General features: G+C 42.4%; 2 protein-coding genes across 9 annotated transcripts in view; one reads left to right on the top strand and one right to left on the bottom strand.

The window, feature by feature from the left end:
* FHIP1A (FHF complex subunit HOOK interacting protein 1A) overlaps positions 1-20,627 on the top strand; it is a 154,330-nt gene extending 133,703 nt beyond the window's left edge. For all 3 annotated transcript variants that reach the window (XM_059721980.1, XM_059721978.1, XM_059721979.1), the window contains 3 exons: positions 3,247-3,425; positions 4,122-4,260; positions 10,971-20,627. In XM_059721980.1, coding sequence (XP_059577963.1) covers positions 3,247-3,425; positions 4,122-4,260; positions 10,971-11,218 — 566 coding nt within the window. In that variant the 3' untranslated portion in view covers positions 11,219-20,627. The remainder of the gene's footprint in view (positions 1-3,246; positions 3,426-4,121; positions 4,261-10,970) is intronic.
* GATB (glutamyl-tRNA amidotransferase subunit B) overlaps positions 18,117-27,161 on the bottom strand; it is a 68,328-nt gene continuing 59,283 nt past the window's right edge. For 3 of the 6 annotated variants that reach the window (XM_059721982.1, XM_014611518.3, XM_019481501.2), the window contains 2 exons: positions 24,511-24,645; positions 21,592-22,127 (listed from right to left, as the gene is read on the bottom strand). In XM_059721982.1, the coding sequence (XP_059577965.1) occupies positions 21,999-22,127; positions 24,511-24,645 (264 nt within the window). In that variant the 3' untranslated portion in view covers positions 21,592-21,998. Of the gene's footprint in view, positions 18,443-21,591; positions 22,128-24,510; positions 24,646-25,591; positions 25,869-27,161 lie in introns of those variants that run through there. The other 3 variants (XR_002088369.2, XM_019481499.2, XR_009459814.1) reach the window with 3 other exon arrangements.

The raw sequence follows: 27,161 nt of genomic DNA, 5'->3' as shown, positions 1-27,161 counted from the left end.
GTACCATATGCTTTGGGGCGATCTTTTTTTAATGTTTGTACAGCACCTAGCACATTGGGGTCCTGGACTGGAGTTGGGTTCCCAAGTACTGTGTCCCTACAAAGAATAGTAATAAAAAGTGTTGGCCTACTTGTCTGCAACAAAGCCTCTAAGGGTGACTTAATTTTTGGCAAAGGGGATCCATTAACGTTTCAGTCATTTAGTCAAATGTAGGCTCTTTTGGCAGGGCAGCATGCCTGGTATCATTTGAGAAGGACAACTTGTTTTTCAAATGGATTTGCTAATATTGGTTCCTGTACCAAAAGCCTTTCTCACATTCCCAGTTACATTCAGCACTTTTATTTTCCTATCTCTCACTATTGAATGAAGCTCAGATACTTCGGTCCATCTCCCTTCTCTTGTTTCCCTTTTGCTCCTGTCAAACAAGGCTGGGATACTAGGACTAACATTCCTCCAAAAGGGTACTAGGTTCTTGCGGTATGTCTACACATACACAATGCCTTGCAGAGATACCTAAGCTGGCTCTCAACTAACTACTTCAGGTACCTCAGCAACAAGGCCACTGTAGCATGGTGCACTTCTGTTACTAATTGGCCCTGCTGAGAAGGAGGGTCTGTTAGCTCAGATGGAGTGCTTATGAAAATGGCTATGCTGCTTCTGAGGCCTGAATTAGCACAGGTTTCTCTGTACAGCACTGAACTGTACCATGCAGACATACTTTGTCTCCTCACTCTATTTCAAACGATCTTTTAACTGGTGGTGTGTGGGGAAAACGTTTGATAAATTGTCTTTTGAAATGGAGATTATGTTGTCATTCAGACACGCTGACATTTCTCTCTTCTATAGGTTACCACATAGAAATAAATTGTTCTCCTTTTAATTTGGGATCTGGTGTCATGTGGCGGTCTGAGGGGTCAGATTTGTGTCAGCATAGTGTTGTTGGGCACTGTCATAGGATGGAGTTTTATTTTGTAGGGTCACATATCTATCAAGGGTCTCCTACCCCCAGTAAATTCTACCAGCACGCAGATGTTCTGTTCCATATTTTGTACCTCAGCAAAAAAATTGGTATTGGATGTGACCAATTGTTAGAAAATAATTATTCCTTTAGTATTTATGTGTAGCATAAGAGCATTAAAACACAATGCTTCTCTACTTACCCCCATACTATAAATCAGCACATTGGTAATGAGGGGGTATACGGTCAAATATCTGGGTGTGTCACTATTTTGTTGTTATGTCCATGATTCTTCATTGGAACATGCATAAAACCTATTTTGATTCTAATTAGCTTGTGCTCTGCCATTTTTTTGACTTGTTAAACTCTGCCAAACATCTGTGGTTGTTGCTTTATTATGGTTCTTGAATGGTATGGAGCTACTGTTTTTTCAGTTCCATCTGTGATTGAGAGTGGTTTGTGCATATTCCAGTGAAGTCTCCTGAAGTGATGCTGAGCTTTTTATGCAAATTACTGGCTTTAGCTGTAGATGCTGCAAACATAGCTAAGCCTTGGTCTGTCTCCCCACCTTCTCCTAGAACCCCTTGCACAACTGTCCTTGGTCCATCACAGGTCCCACTGCACCTGGAGCATGTCAGTCTGTGTGGGTGCAGGAAGAAGGGACAGACATTGGTGGGAATGGGCTTTTTCTATATCCCAGCAAAATGTTCCTAGGCGGCTCCGTGGGTGGGAGTGCTAGTGTTGATGTGGTTCCAGGTGGCCACTATCAAGTTGATTGATGTATTATGTAGACCTGCATTTTGACAGCTGTCGTGTGAGTTAGTTGGTATTTTATAAGCCAGCACAGTAGCCCTATGGTAGGCCTGGCATCTTTGTTCTCCTCAGTGAAACAGCACTGAGGTTAGCAATGATGGGATGTGGTTCAGGGTGTATACCTCCTTACACCTTACTTTGAACTCATAAGTTTTTAAATGGACTGGGCTACAGTCCTCAGCCATGCCTTGCTGGGAAGAGCTGTAAAGTAGTCATTTGTGGCTTAGTTCTTTATTTTGGCATTGGCTAGAGATTGCTTTTGCCTCCAGCATAGTTTTAAAGCTGTCCTCAAGAATGCTGTAATCTTAAGCACAGTCAGTGAAGACTCTGAAGGGTGTTGTTTATTGGCAGGTGCTTATAGAAGAAGTGCCATGAGATTTGTGCCACATTCTTTACCTTAGGAATGCCCCCAGCATGCTTCTGATGCCAAGGGCCAAGACAGGGGTAGCAGAGCAGTCAGCTATGCTGGCTCTGTGCCACCTGGGATTCTTCTACATCAGAGGGATACCCCTGGGGGACAGCTGCTGGTTTCTTGTACTTTTGCCCTGTGGGAGGGGCATAGCAGGACTGTAATTGCACTCAGTTTGAGCCTCACATTTTTTTTGCCATCAGGTGACCCTTACAGACTGCCTCAAGTGACACATCTGCTCAGTCATCTGGCAGCACGTACTAAAATCCATTGCCATTTGCTTAAACTTGGGTTTGTGCTGGCAAAGACTTCTTAAGCCTCACACCAAGGGGTTTATGTACTTTCACCATAAATAGTTTTCTATTGCAGCTGCTGTACTGGAAAATGAGTACACAAACCAACCCAGTTATTTATTGGCAATGCTTGTATATAAAGCCTACATCTACCAACAATTTTGCTGATAAATCTATTTTTATGGCTTCTGCACTTTGTGTGAATTTTTGCAGCGTAAGAAATGTTTTTCTTGTGACATGCACTTGTGCAGGGTTTTGGTTTTTATGTTTAAAGTAGCATTTTCATAATCCCTCAAACACCACGAAGTATTATGATGATATGAGAAACCTCAGCATAATTTACCCTGTCCCTTCTTTTGCAGAATTAACTGAGAACAGTAATAAGAAGCCGGACCCTGCTTTCACTGAAGTCACTGGCAGGCCTCCAGTTAACTTCAGTGGAATAGGACTATAGAATGTAATTCACAGGACTGTCTTTATTGGCACACTCAAGATAGAATGCTTGTGTGGGCTTAATATACTCTTCATGTCAGCTGATTGGCTACCCCATCAAAGTGTCCTTGCTCATGATAGGGTTAACAGGAGAAAAAGCTATGTCTTTTGTCTGTGCAGACCCAGCTTTCCTCCTGCTAACTTTTAAATGGCATGTAAAAAGTCTGTCTTGGTCAGATATGGAGATCTACACCCCTTTTCAAATGTTTGTTCCTTTGATCTTAGGATGCGTTTTCTCTGTGTTAAGAATATAACTTTGGTTCCTTTTGCTTTTCTTGCAGGACCATTTATCAGTGTAGTGCTGTCAAAACTGGAGAATATGCTGGAGAATTCATTACATGTGAACTTGCTGCTCATCGGGATTATTACTCAGCTGGCCAGTTACCCTCAACCTCTCCTTCGTTCCTTTTTACTCAACACCAATATGGTGTTTCAGCCTAGTGTACGGTCATTATATCAGGTACTTCATCAATGCCTTAGTGCTACCCACTGACAATCTAGGCCAGGGGTGCTCAGGCTCTGGCCCATGGAGCAATAGCATCTGGCCCACAGGGCTCCCTATAGGTTGGGAAATTTAGTGGCGGGAGAGCAGTAGCCATTAACACTGCCACCTTCTCCCACAGCCAGATTGCCAAGCCACAAGCCCTGCAGCAGATCAAAGCCAGGCTATGCCTTACCCCCCTCATCCCCCGGTTGGGTTGGGTTTGGTCTGGGCTACAGCCTCTTTCCCTTGTGGGACCAGGCTACATCCCATTCCCCTCCCCACCCCCAGCCTGAGTTGGAGCCAGGCTGCCCCGTACCCCACCTTGGCATGGCCTGGTGAGGCTCTGCCATGCCAACCAGGGGTGCTAGATTGGGACCATCAGCTGGATTTGGCCTGCAGACAGATCAGGCACTACTCATCCGGCCTGCCAGTCAAAAGGGTTGAGCGCCATTGATCTAGGTAGTACTTCTGGTGCCGCCTTCACCTGTTCTTTCAGTGTATTTGCTTTCCTGCCTGTTTGAGAGCTTCTCACTTGAGTTTGATTTTATTGTGTCTGTGAAAAGCTAAGAATTTAAATATAGTCTCTGGGTCAGCACTGTAACTTTTTCTAGTGTATTTTTGAGAGAGTCTGAGAATAGTAGTATTAAAGATGTACTACTGTTGTTTTGACAGGTGCTGGCATCTGTGAAAAACAAAATTGAACATTTTGCTTCCAGTGAAAAAGACTTTCCAGGTCTTCTCATGCAGGCCCAGCAGTACTTGCTTTTCCGAGTGGACGTGTCTGATATGACTGTGGAGTCACTGACCAAAGGTAAACGTCACCCATTCTCTCTGATTCAAAACAGTGTGGGTCTGTAGCATTTTTCACCATAAACTAAAAACAGAGAGAGTGCATGATACATATTGTTAGCCAATCTACCAATCTATTTCTGTGTTTACTTCCAAGTGACAGTCCTCAATAAGGTCAGTATGTAGATCTCATTTGGAAATTCTTAGCATTTTGTGTGTTTAGTTGCAGAAAACTTCCATCTGGAAGTGGTGATTAACTTTTACGTGTCTTGCTGCCAAACTGATAGTAAACTGATTTTTCCAGGCTTATGTAGGGGGGCTGCATATTTTTATAACCTGACTTCTATACACTGGCTTTATTTTGGTAATTTTTGCAGAGCTTCTTTATAGAAATGAACTCACTGTGGAATTCTGTTGTGTAAGACCTTATAGCATGGGTTTGGTTTATTGTGGAAAGAGAGAAAAATGAGACAAAGATTTTTAAATGTGTAATTTTTAAGTGTAAAGTTTAAACTAAAAATACAGGAGCACTAACTGAGGCACATGATGGGTGTAGTGGTGGGGTTGAACAGGTGCCACCCCACATAACCAGTTTTTCTGCTCCAGCTGACTTTTGTAGCATCACATGCTTCTTAAGCATACAATCTGCCACAGCTGCTTAAGTAATTATTAATATGGCCTGTATAATTGAAAAGGCAATAAAAGAATGAATAAATAAATGTGGAATCCTGCTTTCTAAATGATATGTTTCCTGAAGTAGGTGGACAAATGGCAAGGTTGGCCCCCCCACTCTAAAGGAAGAGTTCACCGCTTGAAATGCTAAGTTTCAGAATTGCTGCTGAGTAGTCAGTGCTGGGCACAAGCTTCCGTTAAAAGCTGGCTTCCACGTATGGTGGGAATGCATAAAATCTGATGGGAATAGTAACCATAGTGATTAGGTAGTTGGCAGTAGAACAGGGTTCAAAAGAGCCTCTACTTAGTAATGTATTGTTATTGATCATTTTGAATCGGTAATGAGCATCCCACTGTTATTACACCTGACTTTTTGTCTTGTTGGGCTTTTCACTGGTGAGCGGGAAGCAAAGGGAACCTTTTTTCTTTAAATGTCATCTTAATTTTTTTTTCTGAGACTCTTAATAATAATTTTCCTCATTTCTGATCAGCATGATGTCTACTTGTAACAACTGCAGTAAATGGAGTCTACAAAATCATAGCTACTCTAAGCCTACCCTTTGAAACTCTGGGGTGTGGAAGGTGTGTGCTGCACATGATATGTTTATCATAGAGATAAATAGGGTTTAGGAACCAGGTCCCAAAACCAGGGAGCAGAGAGCCTTGCTATTAGAGAGTGGTGTGGCTGGTGTGTGGGATGCAGGATTAGAATCCAATATTTAATGCTGGGTTTTTGTTTCCAAGTACTGTCAATAAGACCTTTGTACAGTACGTTCCAAACAGAACTTAATCTATCTAAGAAATCTTGTCAGTATCAGGCTTCAAAGCTTTCAGTGGTAGTATTTTATTGTGAGTGAAACTGTTTCATAAAACAGTCACTGATTTTGGCATTTATTTATATTTTCTGTTTTACATCCATTTTCTTTTGTGGGCTTTGATGTTTGCCATGTCCCTTCATTTTGGTCATTATTCAGGAACCTGAAGCAGAGGCTGCTCAGTCACCTTGCCTGTACATCTTCTCCTGCCTTGTGGCAGTGCCTGTAAAGAATGAGGCTCTTGACAAATGCTTAGAGACTAAATAAATGTCTGGATAACTGCAATTTTGGCTCTCGACCAGACTAGTGATGCCAGCAATCAAACTCTAATTCTCAGGGCAAGTTGTCTCTAGTCCATCAACACACAACATCAGTATATTGATTAAGAAATGCAAGGTAGAAAGAGCTACAGTAATGGCAGATAAAATATAAGGTTTGGTCTGTATGAGTTTCTCACAGGGGGCTAAAATAAAAATGCAGTGTTATGTAACCAACTCTTTTCCTAGACTCCCTTCCCAAGCTGAAATGTGAAAATGATGTATAACTGCAAACAGCAAAGCTTCTCTCTTGATTCTCCCTGCATTCTCATAACTGACCTTGAAGAATTATACTTGATCCCTTGAGAACAAATGCAAAATATAAGTATTCAGGAGGAGGGATACATTGGACACCAGTAATGTTGGGGCAGGGAGTAGTCAGTTTTTAATTTGGAGCAGCTTATATAGAGACACAAGTAGGGATCCTGGTTTTATCTGTTTAAAAATCACAACTTTGATAAAAATCTCAAATTCTCTGATTAAAATTCCAAAATCCATATTTTTCTGCAATTAAAATGAAACGCCACTATAGATAGATAAATGAAACATGTTTTATGGATACATTTACAATTTTAAAGCAATTTGGAAGCCCACTAGTGCCTCAATCACTATAATAAAATAAATTTGCAATATCTATACATTTTGGCATTTAATTTTGGATTTTTTATCATGGAAAATTCAGAGCTCCCCCTGCCTCCTTCAATCACCAGGACACAGGTCCAGCTGCGGCTGTCATCCCCCCCCCCCACTGTTTTGTGGTGCTGAGCAGCTCTGATATGCTGAGCAGCCCTGCCCATGGCATTGCCCCTCACTCCCAACCCATAGCCCCGTGGCCCTGCTGATGCCCCTCACTCCGGACTCTCAGACCCCTGGCTGTGCAAGTGCCCTTCACTACCTAGCCACAGCATCCTGACCCTGATGGTGCTTCTCACTCCTGACCCACTGCTCCCAGTGGGGTCCCCAGCTGCCAGGGGTACAGGGCCAGGGACATGTCCACAGCCCCATGCTCCCCACAGCAGCGCCTGAGTCCCAGCTGCTACCCATGGGCAGCGGTGACTGCTAAAGCAGAGCATGGAGCCTGGCTCCTCCTCTTGGGTAGCACAGCAGTAATGGATTCTGGAGGGTGGGGATGCAGGCTGGCAGCTGTGGGCTCAGGGCTCCCCACCCTCCTGCCCTCTCCCTGGGGGCCTCCACAGCTTGGCAGGTGGGACCTGGTGCAGCAGGGCAGAGAGGAGCAGGGAGGCTCAGTGCTGCCACTGGGAACCCTATGCTGCCATGGTGAGGCACCCCTTACTTATCCAGCAGCAGTAGGGGTGGCAGCATGGAGTTGTGCTCTGTGCTGCTTCTGGGTGGGAAGGGGGCACCTCACCATGGTGGCATGGGGCTCCTGGTGGCGGCACCCAGCCTTCCTGTTCCACTCTGCCCTGTCATGCCAAGTCCCACCCGCTGGGCCACAGAGCCCTGAGTGGGCAGCCTGCATCTGCCCCTACCCCATGGATAAATCTGGGGACCATGTGTCCCCCACGCCTCCCCCCAGGAGTGTGTGCAGTGGCAGAGAGCCAGCACCCCACCGCTGCCCCCAAGCGCTCTGTTCTGCTCCCCGCCCAGGCCCTGCGGCTGCACATTGCCACCCCAGCCCTGGGTCCCAAGCCCCAGACCCCATGCACTGCCCTAGCTGGGCAGTGCCCCCAGTCATGCCCTCCTTCCCTCACTGTGGGGGCCTCTTCCCTCCCCCCCCCCAACTTACTTGAGGGGAGCTGCTCCCATGCTGTGCATACACATGCACATGGAGCTCCCTTCCTGATCACCATCCTCCTGCTCCCCCTCAGCTCCTTGTAGGTTGGAACTCTGCCAGCCTGCAAGGGACACCCCACCGTTTCTCATGTTCATCTCCTTAAGATGAGAAAATCCGTGTTTTACTTTGTTTCTCTATGGTGAACAGAAAACCCAGATCCTTGGACATAAGGTTGTAAGTAAGGTGAAGAAGACTTTTTCTCTTTATCTTGCACATCTAGAATACTACATCTTTTAACTCTGTATTGGGGGACAGTTCTATGCATCTCAGCTCCACAAAGATATGGACAGATAATAGACCTGATTTCAAAAGAAAAAGAAATGGAAGTACCACCTGTCAAAAAAATGCAGCTTCATGTCCATCAAAATATTTTGTGGGGATTTGTAGACTTATATTAATTGGGGGCGGTTCTTTGTTTTGCTTTTTAGGTTGGAAAAGTCAAAGCTTTTAATGTTGACCCATGTTAATGCTTATTTAATGCTTATTTTATATTGGACAATACAAAGTAAGCATTTTGATACTATTGGAACAAAATATACCAACTTTCAAAGTAAACATTTTCTGAGTGTTTGCTTCAAAATTTCAGTTTTTCATTCTGATTCACAACAGTTATTTTTCCAAATGTCAGCAGTGCCCACAGAGTAAAAATTACTACTGCTGAGAAGCCTAGAGGATATTGGAATATTATTTTGCTTTTTTGCTTTAGAGTCTGGAGTAGGAGAGTTCTATACTGTCTGAGATTTTGTTTCCCTTCCACTTTTTTAATGGCAAATTATAGCTTTGCCAGATGACTACTAAAAGATGAGAACTTCAACTATCCAAAAGTGTGCAGTAATTCCTTACGAAATCTGAGGGAGATGAACGCACCACTGACTAGCAGATAGTGCCTAGGGATCATTAAAGCACAATTAACCCTTAAATGGAATGTCTGTGAAATACCAGCTCAGTGCCCTAAAATCAAAGTCTAACTTTATTAGTACAACAAGTATTATCTTAGCAGTTTCTGTATTCAGAGAAAGAAAAATACTTAGTACAATGATCTCACCCAATCCCAGATGTTACTTTGCTTCACAGAAAAGACGGCCACTCAGTTCCTGTAGCAAAGGGTGCATCGTTGGCTGGGATGATCCAGACCAGTGTTGAAAGCTTGTTTTATAATGAAGATGATGATGATGACGACAACCATGACACTTAACTTTCTTGCTCCCCCGTTTTATGCTTTTCTTTAACTTGATTCCTTTGACTCCTTGCTTTTGGATCGGTCTCTCTGCAGTCAGCATATTATCCATATTTTATCCTGTCAGCATATTCTTTTGTTCAACAGTCCCATTACAAGCACACCTCTTAATTTGGCCTTTTCCCGGTGTTTTACTTTGAGCACTGTCCACTGGTCGTCTTTATCACCTTTCATTAACATATCCAGTGATTTCTTCCCTCCGATTCAGCTGGTTAGTGCCAAGTTCAGTTAATTTAAGCTAGTAAGAAAACTATTACTCTGTTGTGTTAGAAAAACTTCTCACAGTGATAAAAAAGGAAAGAAACATCATGCAAGCAAACTCAAGGCTGTAAGCTGCTTGCAGGAAACAAGGCCAGCTGATATTGCAAACACCAGCAAAATGAAAAGTTCAGATAACAATGAGGCTGTACAGAACTTTAGGCTGAATATAAAAGAAAACTTTAAACAATGCTATAATTCACCACGGCATAAACAGGTGCAACTTTAAAGCATAAAATATGACAAGCTACCCCAGCAGAGGGGAACAAGACTGCCAAAGTATGAAGCATAGGAACTGTCATATGTCAAACTAGTTGTCCTTTCTCTAGCCCTAGTAAAGGATGCTTTCGAGGGAGGGAGGTAATCCTGTAGTGCACAAGGTACAGAATAATCTGCTGCACATTGAAGGAAGTCTTCATGTAACCCATTCACTAAGCAAGTTGACTTATACCCTGAAGGATATGAGTTTATATCCTTACCTTTTCCTTTTTATCCTGTCCAACATAACTGTGGATGTTCTCATTAGCAATATAAATGGCTAATTCATTTTCTGAAACCTCCTAAGTTCTTGGCCTCAATGACATCTTGTGGCAGTGAGTCCTACAGGTTAATTATTCATCATATGAAAAATTAAATAGTTTTTCTTTTTATCAATTTTAAATTTTGTTGCCTTTCATTTTCATTGATTGTCGTTTAATTAAAGTGCAGTTCTCCCCTGGGTTAAAATGAGAAGGAGGGTGAAATTAAAGTGCTGCTGTCATTTTAGTTTAATACATTTAAAAGTTTGTGTTACTTTGAGTAGAAGACTAAACATGAGCTACATGTTGGCAGACCATATGGGTACCTAGATAATGAAGACTATGTGCTGTCTCGTGTTTTTTGTTGTCTTTTTCCCTGCCTCTTAGCAGGAAAATGCCATCTTTAGAATATGCTCAGAGAGGGTTAGAAAAAAAGTCTGATGCTTTAACAGAATTTTTTTTAGCAAACAATCTAGCATCAGACTAGATTGATTAAGTAACAAGTTATTTTAGCATTGCAAAATCATCATGAAAGTTTATCACCCCTAAAATGCATGTGCCTGCTTCTTTGTGGGGATGGTAGGAAAACAAATGGAGTGCTGTCTGTCCACAGAAAGGTACCTGAGGCCAGTGGGTGGAAGAGTAGAAAACTGCAAGATTTCTTTAGCTGAAATAGAGTAAACTTTAGGGACCGATTGATATCTCTGATAAAACCCATAGCAAGGAGGTATGTTTCAAAGCATGTCCTTATTTGTGCCGCCTCTTTTGTCCACACCAGCATTCCCAAGCCTGGTGAGTTTGCTCCCCACTGTAGTTAAGTCAGGCACTCTTGTGCCCCCTACTTCAGCTGCCACTGATTCCCCTTGCTGGCAGCAAAAAAGGGGGATGATGGGGCCATTTAATTTTGATAAATCTCTTTAGAAGAATACTGAATAGAATTTGCTCCAGGTAGTGTGTAAAAGCATTGCCTTAGATAGCAGCCAGGAAGTGAATGTGTAATTTTGTATATACTCCATGGTACTGATCATATGCACTGATCATAACCTGTTTTAAATTAGGTGTGAAAGGCTGATTCTTACTGTGGAAGGCTGATTCATATTTTTCCTCCTTCTGCTTTTAGGTAACATCCAGCACAACAGTGGCACAGGGAAAGGAAGAAATCTTTCTGAAGCTTCCCAAGCTGTGCTCCAGCCTTTCCTGGGACATAAAGCAAAGAAAGCAACAGCTCTTCCTGGCATTCCCATGCACGTGAGGAATGCCATCCTTGCAGCTGCCCTCTTCCCCGAGTTCCTGAAGGAATTGGCAGCTCTTGCCCAGGAACATTCCATTCTATGTTACAAAATCCTGGGGGAATTCGAAGATTGTTAGCAATGTTGTTTTTACGGATTTTTAAAAGCTTTTAAAGTTGGAACAGTTTTCAGTGCAAAGCTGCTTATGAAAGAAATTCCTACTGGGATATTTCCTGACAATACTTGATTGGGGGACAAGCTGGGGGTGGAAGGGAATTGGGCCTTATGATTTCCCACTGTGCAACATGCTTACCTGGTGAAGCTCTTTTATATCAGCTTTGGATTGTTCTTCCCTTCTCTGCACCCACATCCCTTCCTTTACCTCACTGCTCCCATTTTCATTTCTGCTGTAAATGCTCTTGGATGGGTTAAATAAGGCAAATGTTCTGACTTTTGCCGTTCCAAAAATCCGCTTCTTGCATATTCTGCTTCAAGACATTTTTGGTCTGGGAAAAAGTAGTTGCCCAGTGGGAGATGTACCTGATACATAAATACATAGGAAAACTGCACAAAACCCTCCAATCAGCTTTTTTTCTGCAAAAGATCAAGGTTTGCAGAAGAGGGGGAAGGGGTGTTTGTTTCTGGATTTGCTTTTCTTTTTTTCTAAGGAATGTCTGCAGACACATCTCTCAAGCTTCCCCTCCTCCCACGGCTGGTGTTGTGAATCCAAGCGTCCTTCTGTGTGTTCTGACTAGCTGAAAGCAGGTGCTCTACCCAACACATACGGTATTGCCTTATGTTGCAGGCAACTCTGCAGCTATCAGCTGTTGGTCTTTGAAGTCAAATGAACTGTGTAAGTGGATGTGGAGTGCAGACTGCATGGAATTTTCCTTGCAATTTCTCAGCAGTCTTTGATAAGTACTGCATTGCTACCTATACACCCAAGCAAGCCTTATTTAGTAAGATTTGCACAAAGTACAAAGCAAAATGTTTCTATGCAAGCTGTAACTAATTTTTAGGAGATATTTGTACGCTTATGTTAATAAGCTAAAGAAAAGTATTTGTTATCTTTCAGTATCGTTAAATGGGGAACAGTCTATTTTTGTTAAGTAGTACTTTTAATGAAAAGGACAGCTAGCCTCTAAAAGCTGTCTTGTATTTTTTTAATGTCTTTCTGGTTGAGGGAAAGCTGAATGTAACACTAAACACTGGTTATTTATTTTTTAAGTTACGTGTTAGTTTTTCCTAATATTGCACTTTTGGGGAGGAATGTTTTGTTTGCTAGCTACTGGAGAGGAAGAACATGGGAAACTGTCTGCTGGTGACTAACTGCTTAGGAAAATTCTCTTCAGTGAGTAATGGGGTTCATTAGAAGAACCCAGACATGATGAATTGGTGCATCACAGCTGCATTTCATCTTGCTCTTCATGGAGTAATTGTGCTTCGAGTTCTGTAGTTGGTTCTACATAAAGAGGGGTTCAGTTTGTGAAGCCTCAAGTCCCCTTTATACTGTCAGGAAACTGAAAACAAACCAAAAAACATGCAGAAACAAGAGCTACTTGAAGAAATTGGTTCTGTTCCTGTTACAATTCCCCAGAACAACCCTCCTTCCCTCTGCACATACTAAATAATTTCCCCAGCTTCAGGCATGTCTCCAAAGAGGCTACACTTGAAAAGCCTAAGGTAACAAGGAACACGAGGTGATATTCAGAAGCACCTCACTGATTTAGGAGCCATACTTCCATTGACATTCAGTGGGACTCAGGAGCTGCAGTCAATTTTGTACTTCTGAAGACTACCCACCACCTGTAGCTGGGGGGGGCGTGTACACTTCAATTTCTGTCTGCAGGGCATACTTGGTAAATGTCCTCAGTGTGGCTGTGCAGACTGCCTGCAAGAGCTATCCTGGTCTGCCTTCTATTGATCTGTTTAGATCTTTCTATTGCACTCAGTTCTGTGGGACTAGAACACCAGCTTCCCTGCCCCTCTACCCTATTGCATTAGCACTGCCTTGTAGTTCTTTGGGGTCAAGCCACTTCAGCGGCTTTTCTTCCCTGCTGTGCCTGTTCTGGGGATCTCTCGCCATCTCAGCTGTAGTTCCACTAAACCATGCTCTGGCCTCCAAGCTTTAGATGTTTACCCCCCTCCCCACTGCAGCCATCCACTTCTCCATTTACCAGCAGCTAGAAATTTGGAGGAGATTGTAATTTCTTATCCAATTTTAATTTGCAAGTGGGAGGGTTCTTCAAGCCCCTTTCTCTCTTTACCACTGGGCAAGCACCAACCTTTGGTTCTCTTCCCTTATCTTAGCAGCTAGGTCCCTGACCCCACATATTCTCAGAAGAGCTGTGGTTCTTGCTTCTGCTCCCAGAAGCTGGGCCTAGAGATAGACAAGTGAAACATCACTTTCTGCAGGCAACATACCAGCCTCATCTGGGCAGGGCCAGCGCCTGTAGAGTTCCCTAACCTCTGACCTGATCTGCCAGCATGCCACCAAGCTTACGTGAGTACAGGGAAGTTAACCAAATCAATTACTAAGCAAACTTCAGTAAATTAAAACTAAGTTGTGGGTTCATTTTTAACATGGCGATAATGCTAAAGATGTGGGTATGAGGAAGGCAATTCTCAGTTTCCTTGTCTCTAACCAGAACTTTCACTGTTTTCGAGTGTGAACTGTTGGGGTGGGGATAGTTTCCACTGGAACTGTTTATTTTAAATAGTCACTTTTTAACAAATGTGCTAATACATGACAATAACCTGCTTTGCAGGCATAATAAGGTAGATGGAGATCTTAAAATGTGGACTGCACAGAATGTATCTAAGCAATTATTCCAGCCTGTTGAATAAAGCCAAGTCTACATTACAAAATTGTGGGGTAGGGGTGTGAAAAATTAACAACCCCTAGATGACGTGGGTATGCTGGCAAAACCACTGATGTGGCCACACACAGCACTGGTGATGGAAGAAGGGCATTTGTCAGCTTAGTTCCGTGTTGGTTAGAGGTAGTGTAGTCATGCTGGCAGGAAAAACCTATTCTGTTAGTATATGTTAGCTTTTCACAAGGGGAGGCTCTGCTGAGATAGCTGTGCTAGCAGCGCTGTAGCAACAGATGCTCTGTTGTGGAGGCAAGGCGTAAGCAAGCATTTAGAAACCTGTGTCATGCCATGTTGGAGAACTCTTACTGACAGGTTATTGCAGTGGAGGTGCACAAAGCCCGCTTTCTGTCAACCTCCTAAATGAAACAACCATATTACGGACTTGACTGTTCACTTGGCAATTTACATTTTTTTTGAGGTTTGCATCTGAGAACTTCTACTCCACCACTGTCCAGATAAAGATTTCATATGTCATATTCATTGCCTATAATTTGTTTAGACCAGAAGGCAGGGCTTTAACCAGGATGGACACGCTAAAATGATTGCTTCCATCACTGAGGAAAATTCTAGCTGGTGTTGAATCTTCCTCCTCTCTTCAAACAAGAGAAGAGCAAAGTACATATTTTTGTTTCATATAATATTTTGTTTTTGTTTTGTATAGAGCCTCTGAGATCAATAATTTTTATGGAAATTCTTCACCCACACACTGTTTAATGGGCTACATCCGTCAGACTGGACTGGTTTGTAAGAGACAAGAGATTTGAGAGAGAGTGAGAGTGTGTGTGCATGTGCATGTTTGTGTAAGGCTTGCCTTCCTCCAGTATATCTCGAAATATTCCATCAAAGTGCCTACGGTCTACAAATTGCTTTTAGTGCTTACTATTTCACTGGAGTTTGTTATATTTTGCAGTGAAGATTGGATGCCTTTGTGCTATGCAGTTGTGCCTGCTTGGTGAATATTTTGCCTGTTTGGATGATTTTGAGTGGGAAGAGGGTTGCTAGGTGTTAAGACAGAAACTTACCTAAGTCACCAGTTCCATTCTAGACAGTAATGGCTAAAAGCTGCTCTGACTGGTTTTTGGTCTGCGTGCAGCAAAATAAATGGTTTGTCTGCTGTCTTGGAACAATGAAGCCACAATGTGAAAAAAACAAGTTCAGCAGAGAACAAGGATGTAGATTTGAGTTGCCCTTTTACCCCTAGAGGGAGATCTGCCAACAGAGGGCTTCAGCTTGCACCTACCGACAGAGAATTTCAGCTTCCAGTAGGATCAGTTCACCACTCCCCAAGCACTGAAATCACAGGGGGAAAGGAAAAAACAGGAGCTGCCTTATTCAGTAGAGTTAAATTATGTGATTGCATTTACAGTATTATTTGAATTGTAGCCATAGTTCCTGTTTGAGGGCAGCTTGATTTAATATGCAATTTACTGTGCTGTATTTACTGAAATTGCTATGTCATGCCTGCAGTTTTTATGAAGGCTACAATTACATTTGTAACATTTATACTGCAGCTGCAGCGGAAAAGAGTGTGGTATTCTTTAACCATATTAGCTCCAGCACCAGACACTAATGTCATGTCATCACGGTGTCCAGATTTGATTTAGATAATTACAAGATGTTCTTACTTGTAGCTTTTGGGTCTCATCAGCAAAAAAACCAAAACAGATCGAACACACTGCCAGTACCATGTATGGTAATTACCAGGAACAGTTGAAATAATTTGGGTTGAGAGTGGGGAGCTCCCCTCCACGTGAAATGCAGAGAAAGCTTAAACTTGTATCACCCCATTTGTGCCACAAAGCAATTTTTAAATAGGCAGGAGTATTCTGCTATAATCACCCAAGCCGTGATGGCAGTGCTGTGTTAAGATGTAGTGTTTTTTGGACCATTACTGTAAGAAGAACATACAAAGGAGGGTGAAAATTGCCTCTGCTAGTATAAGGTCAGATATTTTTCCATATGTAGGTTTGCAAATAAGGGGGGGGGGGGGGCAGGCAGGGCAAGAGGGGGCTGGCAATGGAATCCAATATGGTAATAATTTGTAACTTCATTAGCTGTGAAAAGTTCACTCTGATAAAAAGCACCTTTTTCAGGGAGCCCCTGCTTTTCTAGGCATGTGACCTAGCATAAATATGTTTTCTGTTTGAAGCTTCTGGCTTATGAATAGGAGTATTACATCCGCTCTCAAATACATATGCGCTTACACCAGGTTTTTGATCCTAATGCCTCCTCAGAGCTGTCAGGAAGCCATTACTGCTGACGGTGCAAATCTTCCTTTTGTTCATTGATTGTAATGGTTTGTGTGTGGCAGCTGGATTAAATTAAGCCCCAAGTTTGTGGGCTAAAAGTCTTTATGGAACTTTTGTGCAAGGGTTGCATTTCTGAACCAAATAAGTTTCCTTTTAACTTTGACCAAGTGCCCATGTACAATTGCCTGTTGTGGACTAACTACCTGCAAACTTGGGTTTTTGATGTAGCAGCTTCCAGAAGAATTTGATATCACTGTATTTTATTGCACTCTACTTTAACCCGACCAGATCCAATTGGTTATTTTTAACCCAGGACCACTAAATCTTGTGCAGCCCGCTGCTGTCCTGACAGCTTGGCTGGAGCCCAGGCATAATGCTGTTTCATCTGTAAAGAAGCAGGTGTGACCCAAGTCTCAGCATTCATTGCTTCAGGGTGAACCAGGAGGCCATGTCTTCCCTGGTCACCTCTCTGTTAACAATGAGCGACACTGTGTTGCTATCTTCTTGCTATCTACTTCTTCAGCCTCAGTGTAATGTGATAGTACATTAATATCAACTTGTGTTTAAAGAAACTTTTCCAGCTCTTAAGATTAAAGCATCTTGCAAATGTGACTGCCAAAAGCTCAAAAACTGAAGGCAAACAAAAAAGTGATTGATTATCATGCATTTTGGAATCTAGGCAGACATAACAATTGTAGTAGCATCAGAGGATACCCATATAAGCTTTTAATATGTACTGCTATATCTGCATACTCCTGAAGATATACAAGTGTAGTAAAACCACTCCAACTTTAACCCCGCATCATTCAGGAGCAAAGTCAGGGTGTTATAGCACTTGTACCACTATGTAATAGCGTAACAGCTGCCACAGGTCCCAAGCAGCATCTACCTCATCGTCTTTTGAAGAGGCTAAAAAATACCATTTGTCCATAATTTTAGTGTAAGATTGGCTGCAAAAAAAAGGGCCCTCCATCTTCTCTTCACAAGAGAGAGACCCAGCGTGTGGGTTGTGGCCATGCATGCAACTCAGCATGGGTTCTTTGGTTAAATCCATGGATGTGCTGCCACTGTTTTTAACAAGGAATATCTCTAGCCATGAAGTCATACAGCCCATCCCTGTGCAGCTGGATTTTCTGTAACTGCTGGAGAGGAGGAAAGTAACGCGGTCGTGATTGAGGAGGGGGGAAATCTGCATTCTTGTTACATTCCAGCACTGTGCTCTGAGAGCAGGTAATAAGGCAAGGGCGCATGTGGCAGTGACAGGGAGGCAGCCACCTTGATGTGGATGTCCTTACTCAGCTGCTATCCATCAAATAGCTACTAGGCAGTGCCAGCTTGTCCATCTTCAAAGGCCACTACTTAGTTCTTGACAAGAGTCAAGCTAAGTGATCTCTGGCAGTGACAATTACCAGTACTTAGTGGGTGGGAAGATGCCATCAGAGGTGAACCACATTAAATCCTGCTTTTCCTTTCCCTGTTGTACGTGCCACACTTTAAAATATTGTGTCTACTTCCTAAAATGGCTTCTCTCACTGACTCCCAGAACTGGGCACCTAACGGTGCTTTGCATCTCCTGTTCACATGTAGAGGGCTCCTAAGTTTTGAAGCTGCTTCAACACTCAAAGCTACATCCTTGCCCTGTTCTACTTGTTGCTTCTTTGGTTGCAAATCAGCTGTTTAGCTGTATGTTTCACTGCCCTAAAAGACTCTCTAGCTAGTGTCAGAGGAGCCATTCTTTGTTTCCTGCCCTCGGAGCATGGGCAGCAGAGGGAAGTGCCTGGAAGGGTGCTGCTTAGTGATCTATAGCTAACAATGTGGTGCAACTCAGGAACTGTTCTAAATAGCAGTAGGGCTCCAATCACAGCCTGATACAGGAGTAGGGAAGCAAAGGTGAATGTGAGCACCACTTGCCTGGAGCTGAGGACTTGGTATTTTATTGTCCAACTTATAACATTTAACTACATTTAATAATACAGTTATCCTCCTGAAGCTCTTAGCTTTCTGAGGCACTTGCACCTTATAGCCAACCAGATCCAAGTTAGCTCCTGCTATATTTGAAGAGAGAAATCATGACCCACTTGCTGCTGTAATCTGGTTTTCTATCACTATTATGTGAGGTAGAACATAATGAACTTTGTCTGAAGTGTTCCAAAACAGCATTGCAGGGAAGGTGCAGATGACAAGGGCAAATGCAGTCGTGCTGTTCTGTCTTCTCCCTCAAGCAGCCTGAGATCACAGCTGTAAAGAAAAACGAATTGGGTTTTCACTCTGAAGAGAGAAGCTACTTTGCATGTATAGCATACGCAGTAAGCCATAAATCACCGCAAAGCTGCTGCTAAGGTCTGTGACTGTGGAAGTGTGCAGATTAGTGGGTGCTAAGAACATTATGCTAGAGTGACACCAGGGAAACTGCAACAGAGGATACAGTGGAAAGGGGCTCTGACACATTTACAGCTAAAAAAAGTTCAGTTGTGAATTTTTAGTTAAAAATAGAAGAAAGCACCAAAAACCTTAACAGGTTTAAAATTAAACTGTACTAAAACTTTGGAGCCAAGAAAGCTGACGGCCTTTCAAAAGATGCTCTTTCTTTGTCACTTAAATGTAGTCAGAAAAAAAATATTTTGGCAGTTTTCTCCCTCTCCTACCTGCAAATATGCAGGATGAGATTTCTGCTATGCAAGCATAATAAATGCCACCTGCCAGAAGCTTTTACAGTCTATCTCGTAAGAGCTCACATGGTAAAGTACCTCTATATGCATTGGGATGAGATTGTAATGACTCAATGCTTGGGTGTCAATTTCTATATAGTGGAAGAATTTTTCTTTTCTAAGCAGGAGGTGCAGAGGAAATTTTCACAAAGGCTGTTAATGCTGAAGAGCTGAAGGACTGTCCTTAATTCACCCTCCCCAACTAGCATAGCACAGATGGCATCTGCGAGCTCTGCTGAAGCTAAACGCAATCATTTTGAGTTAGGGTCAGAGCTTCCTGGTTGTGATCTCATAGCTTTTGGCCTGTGTACAAAGCTTATGGCATATCAGCCTCCCCTGTACATAGAGCCTTCTGGCACTGAGTGCTTCACAGGCCGTTTCTGCACCTTCTCCTGCTGGAACACCTAGCTAGGGCTTGTTTTTGCATTTGTCTGTGTGATGGCAGACTGAACAGCGTGAGGCTGAATCAATGTCTTCGACTGTCTTCTTTTCAGTATCATGTATGCATGCAGTGCTGTTTCGAGTGATCAGGTTTGCCCCAAGCTCTTTGTTTGGGACTAGCTGAAAATTTGTATTTAAGTTGATGTTAGACCCTGACAAGCAAAAGAAAAGGCACAGAAGCTCAATCCTGTTAGGGTTTGTCCCTCACTCCTTAGAAAATGTCAGGTACTCTTGATGCAGTGCTAGCTGGCCACACAGCCCTTTCTGTTTAAGGTTAACATGGTGAATGCTTGATAGCTGGCATCTTAAAACAGTGCACGGCCTTTTCACTTATGTTAAGCTAAAACATGTCTGTCTATCAAGAAAGGCCTTACACTTATTTTAATGTTCCTGTGCAGTGTTAATTTTAAAAATTCAGTGAGTGCTCAGTCCATAATATGGTTGGAGGTTTATATACTGAATCCCCTTCTCAGATGGTAGTCAGACCCCCTTCTTAAAGCTTATGTACTGTCTTGCTGGTTTGCCATTGCCTCTGGCAGGTAGAGAAGACAGTAGATTGAGATTTACAGTAGTTACATTTAAAGGATTAATGCTGTACAGACGTAGAACTGGTTCGTGAGTTGCTGTGGGGATTTTGTACTAGAGTAGCCAAGCAATTACTTAGAACAAAATGGCTGAGAAAAGGTAGCCTTTAAAAAAAGGCATTTACCACAGATCCTTCTAGCTTAGAGTCTTTCAAAGTATAAGAGTTTTTAAAGCATAAAAAAGATGAAACTTTTTAGGAAAGACTGTCACTTTTCTACACCAAGTTTAAAGTGTATTGACCAGTAAAATTCAACCTTTGTGCATATGTTCAGTCCTTGTGCCTATGTTTCTTCCCACAACAGCAGGAGTTGCACAGCATTAATCTAAAATTCAAAGCTTGTTGAATATTGTGGTTTGTCTCCTACCATTCCGTGTGGGCTTTTTAAAATGAGTTGAGACTTTCATTACTTTGTTTAGGTTAAGAACAAAACAGGTGCCACTACGTAAAATGGTATCTTCACTCATGTGATGCGACTCAGGATAGTATACTCTGTTTTGGATTCAGCTTAAATGCACATTTTTCTTTAAAAAGGTCATTGTTTCTAGAATTGAGAGGAACTTTCACCCTTTCCAGACAAGTCAAGTCAATGTAATGTTAATGCTTTTTGTCAGCTGCACAACCTGTTAATTAAAAGTTATTTTTATGAAGCATGGGTAAAATTTTATTCATTAAATATATCTGAAAACTATGTTGTTTGCTTTTTTTCCTCCTCTGTCTGTTTGAACCCATTCAGAATTTCCCTGTCAAGAAACATGTTGATGCTGGTAATCAGAGAATGAACCATCAAGGAGTAGGCCTTGGCCATGTTTGTAAATGTTCTGAACAATGCACACGCACTGCACAACTTTTGGCGCATCCAAAAGCAATGTTCTTTACCCTTTGCGTCTGAGGATCAGTGCTGTCTCTGAAATGGATGATTTAGTAGCAGACAGACAGTGAACTCCACAGGCCCCCAATCCAACTTCTCCCTCTCAAATAGATAAGTTTACGTGGAGAACCTAAACAGCTTCCTACTCTCACAGGACAAGATTTCACTAAATTTGGCTGGCTTGGCTCTTTAAAAAAAAAAAAAAATTAAGTGGCTATACTGGCCACTAGATCAAAAGGACCTTGGGCACTATGAGGCTTGTATTTTGGACAGCCAGTAAAATCCATGGCTTTTGAGAGGGGCAAAACATTCCCAAAAACAGGATCCTGAAAAGGCAGCATGCCGAGTGGGAACGGCCTGGCCTGGCCTGTAAGGGAAACTGATATAGTCCATGGAGCAGTGACTGGAACCCAGGTCTCCATCCAAGAAGGGAGCCAAATCCATTACTTTCACTTTGAAAGAACAGCTGCAGGTGACTAGTCAGGGAGGACCTCCTTGCTGCCCTGACTAGTGCCAAAGCCCTGGAGAAGAGTGCACGGCCTTTCCAATTGGCTGGCTCTAGTTAGCTTCCTGCTCTCTGGGATTTTCTCCCCCTTCTGAGACCTCAGCTCTGAGTTTTGGGTTTCACTTCAAGGAGCCTGGCACTTAACTAGCCTGCACCATCTGCCTTCAATGAGCTCTAGCCCCAGGGTGTGTTGGTAGGAACTGGGACATGCTCATTGCGCTACGTCAAACTCAGATCTATTTTTTTCCCCCAGAAGAAACGTACTGCTGTCTGGAAATATTTAACCTCAAATTACTTTATTACAAAATATACTGATACACTGTGTAAGGTGTTCAGAGAAGAACACTATATTTACAAATTTGTACTAGGGCTGGCCATGTTCCAATCACATTTGAATTAAAAATTAAATAGCGGAGATATGAATGCTTAAAGCTTCTGCTATTCCGTTGCAAGGAACGCTGGTTTCCACAACTGATATTGGCTGAAACATCTGAAGGAGACCATAATGTAACACACTGCCTCACAATAACCAACCTGAGTTATAAAAAGGGGGAAAACATGTCCTGTTGCATGAGGAAGCTTCAGGCAGTTGTGCAAGCTGTGGCTTAGAATGGAGCTGTAGAGAATCAAGCCAACACTGTAAAGTCTTCTTTGGCTGTAGGCATCTGTGCAGGTTTTCTTAAAGGTTACTGTGACAGCTTCTTCTCCAATATTTGCTTCACCAGAATGGGATCAGCTCGCCTTTGTGTTGCTCTTTGAACCAGGCCTATCAGTTTATTCAGAACTTTTTTGTTTCCTGCCTTTATCTCCATAACCTTGAAATCAGAAGCACAAGCAGCTTTTAGAAGAAGCCCGATGATCTTCAGACATTGAGGATGCATGCGAGTATTATCTTTATACCAGCTTAGCTTAACATCTACAATTTACAAATTTAGCCCCCAACAAGCTGTGCATGGTTGGAATTCTTTGCACGTTTGAAGCCTTGCTCCACTGGACCAGCAGAGATCAGGCGATGATCAAGGCTTCTGAACTATTGCTTTCATGCCTACTGCAAATAAAACATTTCTGCTTATATCTAAACATTGCAACCCAATGCAAAGAGTGCCTTACTAGAGGAAAAAAGCAACAGAACTAAATGGCCTTCTCCACAAAAGTTATAACCACCTACACAAACTTTTTGCGAAGTATTTATGTTTAAACTCTTGCACTCATTCATCAGAAATGCACTGCATTTGGGTGAAGAGAGAACTAAAAACCAAGTATCTTCACCCACTGCCCCACTTGTTAATGGATTCTACATCTCAGAAAGATGCTGTAGTTCAACCACTAGTCACTGGCCTCTATAACTTTTCTCATGTGATTAAGAAGAATCACTGCACTGTAGGAATTAATGGATAAGATTCCATGGCCTAAATTATACAGTATGTCCAGACTACATAACAGTCCTTTTTGCCCTTAAAATCTAACGTATGAACTAACTACCAACTGCAACAACTTCATAGATTTCATAGACATTAGGACTGGAAGGGACTGTGGAAGATCATCAAGTCCAGTCCCCTGCCCCAGGGGCAGGAAGTCAGCTGGGGTCACAGGATCCCAGCAACATAAACCTACAAATGTCTCTTAAAGGAGTCCAGAGTAGGTGTTTGCACCACCTCTGGTGGCAGTCTGTTCCAGGCTTTGGGGGGCTTAGAAAGTACAGAAGTTCCAGTTGCTTGCATGAATCCAAATACTCCCTATTGTATCTGAATTTTAGGCTGTCTTAAACCTTGTCCATAATCCCATTATGGAAAGGACTCATTGCTACCATTATCTGCTTGCAAATACCTAAATTAGATAGTTCAGGAGGGTCTAAGTATTGCATTCTTTCATAAATTGCTTCATATTAGGATTAGTTTACTTTAAATAACAAGTTACTATGAAAAAGCAAGGCATATTTTCTCTTGCAATAGCCCAGCTAATTGTTTTATATTATAAGTTCTCATGGGAATTTAAAGTATAGAACTACAAGTTTAAAAGCGTCTTTGCTTTAGTAAAAGATCACTTGAAAATAATTTGGAAGCAAAGCAGCTTTATCATGTGTGGCTTGGATAAAAAAACAAACAAAAAACCCTGGAAGCTGAGGGAAGAATTAAATTTTCACAAAATACATTATTATTGAAATGGGAATCTGGTTGCAGACCTTCAGCTTTTGTGTTCCCTGATCAGTTCTAATGCTCAATCTGCCTGCACTTGTGAGTCTGAAAATACACAGGCACTTTTATCAGGCACTGCAAATGAGTCAGTCTGATGGAGGTCATGCAGACCTACTGCAAGCTTGTTTTCTTTATCAAAAGCTCTTTGCAAAGCTGTTAGCATCCCCCAATGAGATCTGGTAGTAGGTGGTATTGTTCTCAAAAGATGTTAGCATTTCTTCCAACAGCAAATGTATCTAGACAATGTTTATAGTTAAAGTAAGCCATTCATTCCTGCTTTTACATTTCGTGCTCTAGAGAACACATAAGCACTTGATTTTTTTTTTAAAGCTGATGTTGCACACTGTCAAGGCATTTCCCCCCCCCCCTACATAATTTACAAGGCTCTTTTTTCCTTCCTCTAACTGAAAAACTCTGAAAGCCTGAAACTGCAAGGGAGGTGCAAGCTTTCTTTTATTACATACATAGCATGCAATAGCAGAAGGTTACTCATAGGTGTGGAATATTTTTGGGGGCTTGGAGGGTAGATGGATGGAGGTGAAAGAGATGGATTTTGCAAAGATGTATTCCAGAACTGAATAGCTGGTTTGACAACTCTAGTGCTGTCCCTTTGACCTTATTTATACAGTAGAGAGAGCCAAAGAGATGATTTCCTGTGAGGTGCCCTGGATTTTCACTTTTTTTACTCTAATACTCTCCAACATGACCCAAAAAATCAGAAAATTATACTGATCAAAATAGCTTTGCCAAGTTAATGTAAGTGCTTTCTGCACAGAGGGGAAGGAATGAGGACCTCTACTCTTTCTTCCGATATATCATCTTTGTGCATATGCAGAGTGACTTAGCTTGTTGGACCAACCAGACTACTGATTCCCCACTTTTCCTCTGCAACTGTACTAAATACACACGAATCCAGAGGAAGGATGGCAATTTTATTTAGATCCCCAGCTTGCCAATGTATTGATGCTTGTTGTACCCATTTTCCCACCCCTCTGATAATCACCTCTTCCTGATGTCCTTCCATGACTGCTTGACAGATCTGGTCAAGCTCTCTCTGATTCTGTATTAATTCTAGTCGTTTTTCCTTGACAATCTGAAGTGGGGTCTTCCCCTCCCCCTTCCATAATTCCTCAAGCACCTGCAGTATTGGAAAGAGATAGGTATGGAGTCAACATCGACAGCATTCACACATTTGATTTCCTCTCACACAAATGTGAGAGCAAATTTAACAACAATAATAACAAGGAGGTTCAACTCATTTTCACTTACAGGTTAAAGCCTAAATCAACAACCCAGACTAGAGCATCCCCTACAGCCCCTCTTTCACAAAGAAACACAATATTCATGTCAAATGGTTTTGCAACAGGAATGGTCTTCCACCATTCAAGGGGATCTGCAACTCCACTGTAGGCCTACCTCTGCAAGGAAGGCAGTCTACTAATCTTTCATTATTTGTGAGGACCATTGAAAGAAATCATTTTGGCAAACATTGCCTCCGCTGATTTGGCAATTAGAGCACCGTTGTACCCAGTCCAATTCCAGGTAACTGTGTTGCAGATCATCATCATCACAGAAGCAATGTAATGCTTTGGCTGTGAAATGAGGATACATAATAGGAAACAGAAGAGAAACGTTACAAATCAGACTGCACATGGCAGCCGCAGTCCCTCTATCTATCGCTTCTGAGTACAGCTGGGCAAAGCTAAGCTTATTACTAGCTAATGTTGGTGTGTTCTCCTGCTTTGGAGCATGGCTCTCACCCTGGAATAAACTTGAGAGAAGAGAACATTTATAAAAAAGCAATTTCCTTGGGCAGTCATTTTCTGTATTCCCTCTGCTCTTATTTCAGAGATGTAGGATGTGAAAGAGAAAGCCCTTATTAAAACAGTGCAGGATCAAGTACAAGCAGCTGAAGACATAATTGTATGTTTGGGGCATCATGATGTGCTGGTGAGGAAATGAACGTTCTGTCAAAAATTCAGCATCAAAAACTGAAAGCAGGATCAAGGCGAGGTTGTAATTTCAAGGTATTTCCAGTAATAAGCAGTGCAGTAATACAGCTTATGAAAAACAGAACAAATTACATGATTAAAAACATCTTGGAGATTTTCCCCAGGATGGAGGATTTTTCCCTCCCACTTCGAAGCTCCACCAGCATGAGGTAGTTTAGCAGTTGTGCTCAGTCCTGTAAGACGCCTGTGTTGACACAACCTACTGTGAGTGAGGCACGATTCTCATCTGCATGCCCTGACCCCAAGTCTCCGATAGAAGTTACTTGTGTTTTTTATTGTGCTGGAGGCCTCAAGAAGGATAATGGCAAAACCAAAGCCAAACCACAGGTTGCGCACTCTCCTTGAGAAGCTGTAGGGTGGAGAGAGATCAAAGTTTTGAAGTTATGGATAAACGTATGGTCACCATTATGGCCACTGTGACACCTGAAGCAATTTTTACCTAAACAACATTTTCTCTTCCAGTTAAATGCTTAGCAATCCTAATAGCAGAGCCACTTGGAATATCCAAGGAAGAAATGCCAGAGAGTTAAACTGCAGGCAGGCTCTTTTCACAGGCAGCCTTTACACCTTCCTGACCATTCAGCGGCTGGCACAAGAGAAATCCTGTGATTGCTGCTTCCCTGCTAACAGCAGGTGCTCCATCATCCCCAGGGAGCAGGCAGGAAGCTTTTTGTAGCAGAATTCCTCTCTGAGCTCCCCCGAAGCAGTGTGACTCCACGTCACCCCTCGTGGGGAGCTGTGTGCTATTTGCACAAATGAGTCCATGGGAAAACTCCCTGGAGATCTTGAAACACCACTCAGAGCAGGAACTACCCAATGAGGAAGCTCTCCCTCTGAGAAAAAGACTAAATTGATTTGAGGCTCAATACATCCTATAGCAGCAATTCCCATCTTTAATTATAGTCCTCTTGCAGGATGCCATGTGAACAGGAGGGACAGGGAGCCTGAAGCAAACAAAAAAACCCCCAACACATAGCTTTATGCCCAGCAAAGCTACCAAGCACAGCTTATGTCAAGTCAGGACGAACCTATCTTGAGAATCAGGAAGCCATAACTTGTACAAGGCTGCTCTTGGCAGGGAGAAGCTTGCCCATGATAAACTACAGAGGGGCAATGGGAGAGGGAGAGCAGAGACTGAATTTTTCTTTCTTCCTTCACTATGTATAGGCAAGTGTGATTTTTACTGTTGCAACTTTAAAAAGCTTGAGCTGTTCCTGTAGTGAAACCCCAGCTCTCTCTTAATAAACAATCTGAAGAACATGGATGCAAAAAAGCCTCACTATGCTATTTTTGGAAGTCGAGAAGGGAAAACCTGATTAATGTGGTAGGTTTGTGCAGTGATTTCCTATCGCCACTCGCAATGCAAAGGGAACCCTGGATACTGTATGCTGGTAATGTATTACATTATTAGTCAAAGGTCAATCAGAAAGCATTTTATCTATGGCACCACAATCATAGACAGATGTCATAGATTAAAGCCCTTCTATGCAGACATACAGCTCTCCGCTCTTTTTTCCTTTTTTAATTGGGATTTTATAAGCTTTTCCCATTTAGACAGGATCAGCCTCATGCATCTGTGATCCCTGCCTGCATTGGTTTCACAACTGTGTGCGCGCATAACAATGCTGTTCAAATACAATTT

This window comes from Alligator mississippiensis, chromosome 2 (assembly GCF_030867095.1).
Source record: "Alligator mississippiensis isolate rAllMis1 chromosome 2, rAllMis1, whole genome shotgun sequence".
NCBI classification, from domain to species: Eukaryota; Metazoa; Chordata; order Crocodylia; family Alligatoridae; genus Alligator; species Alligator mississippiensis.
This window is presented reverse-complemented; position numbering and strand designations above follow the sequence as displayed.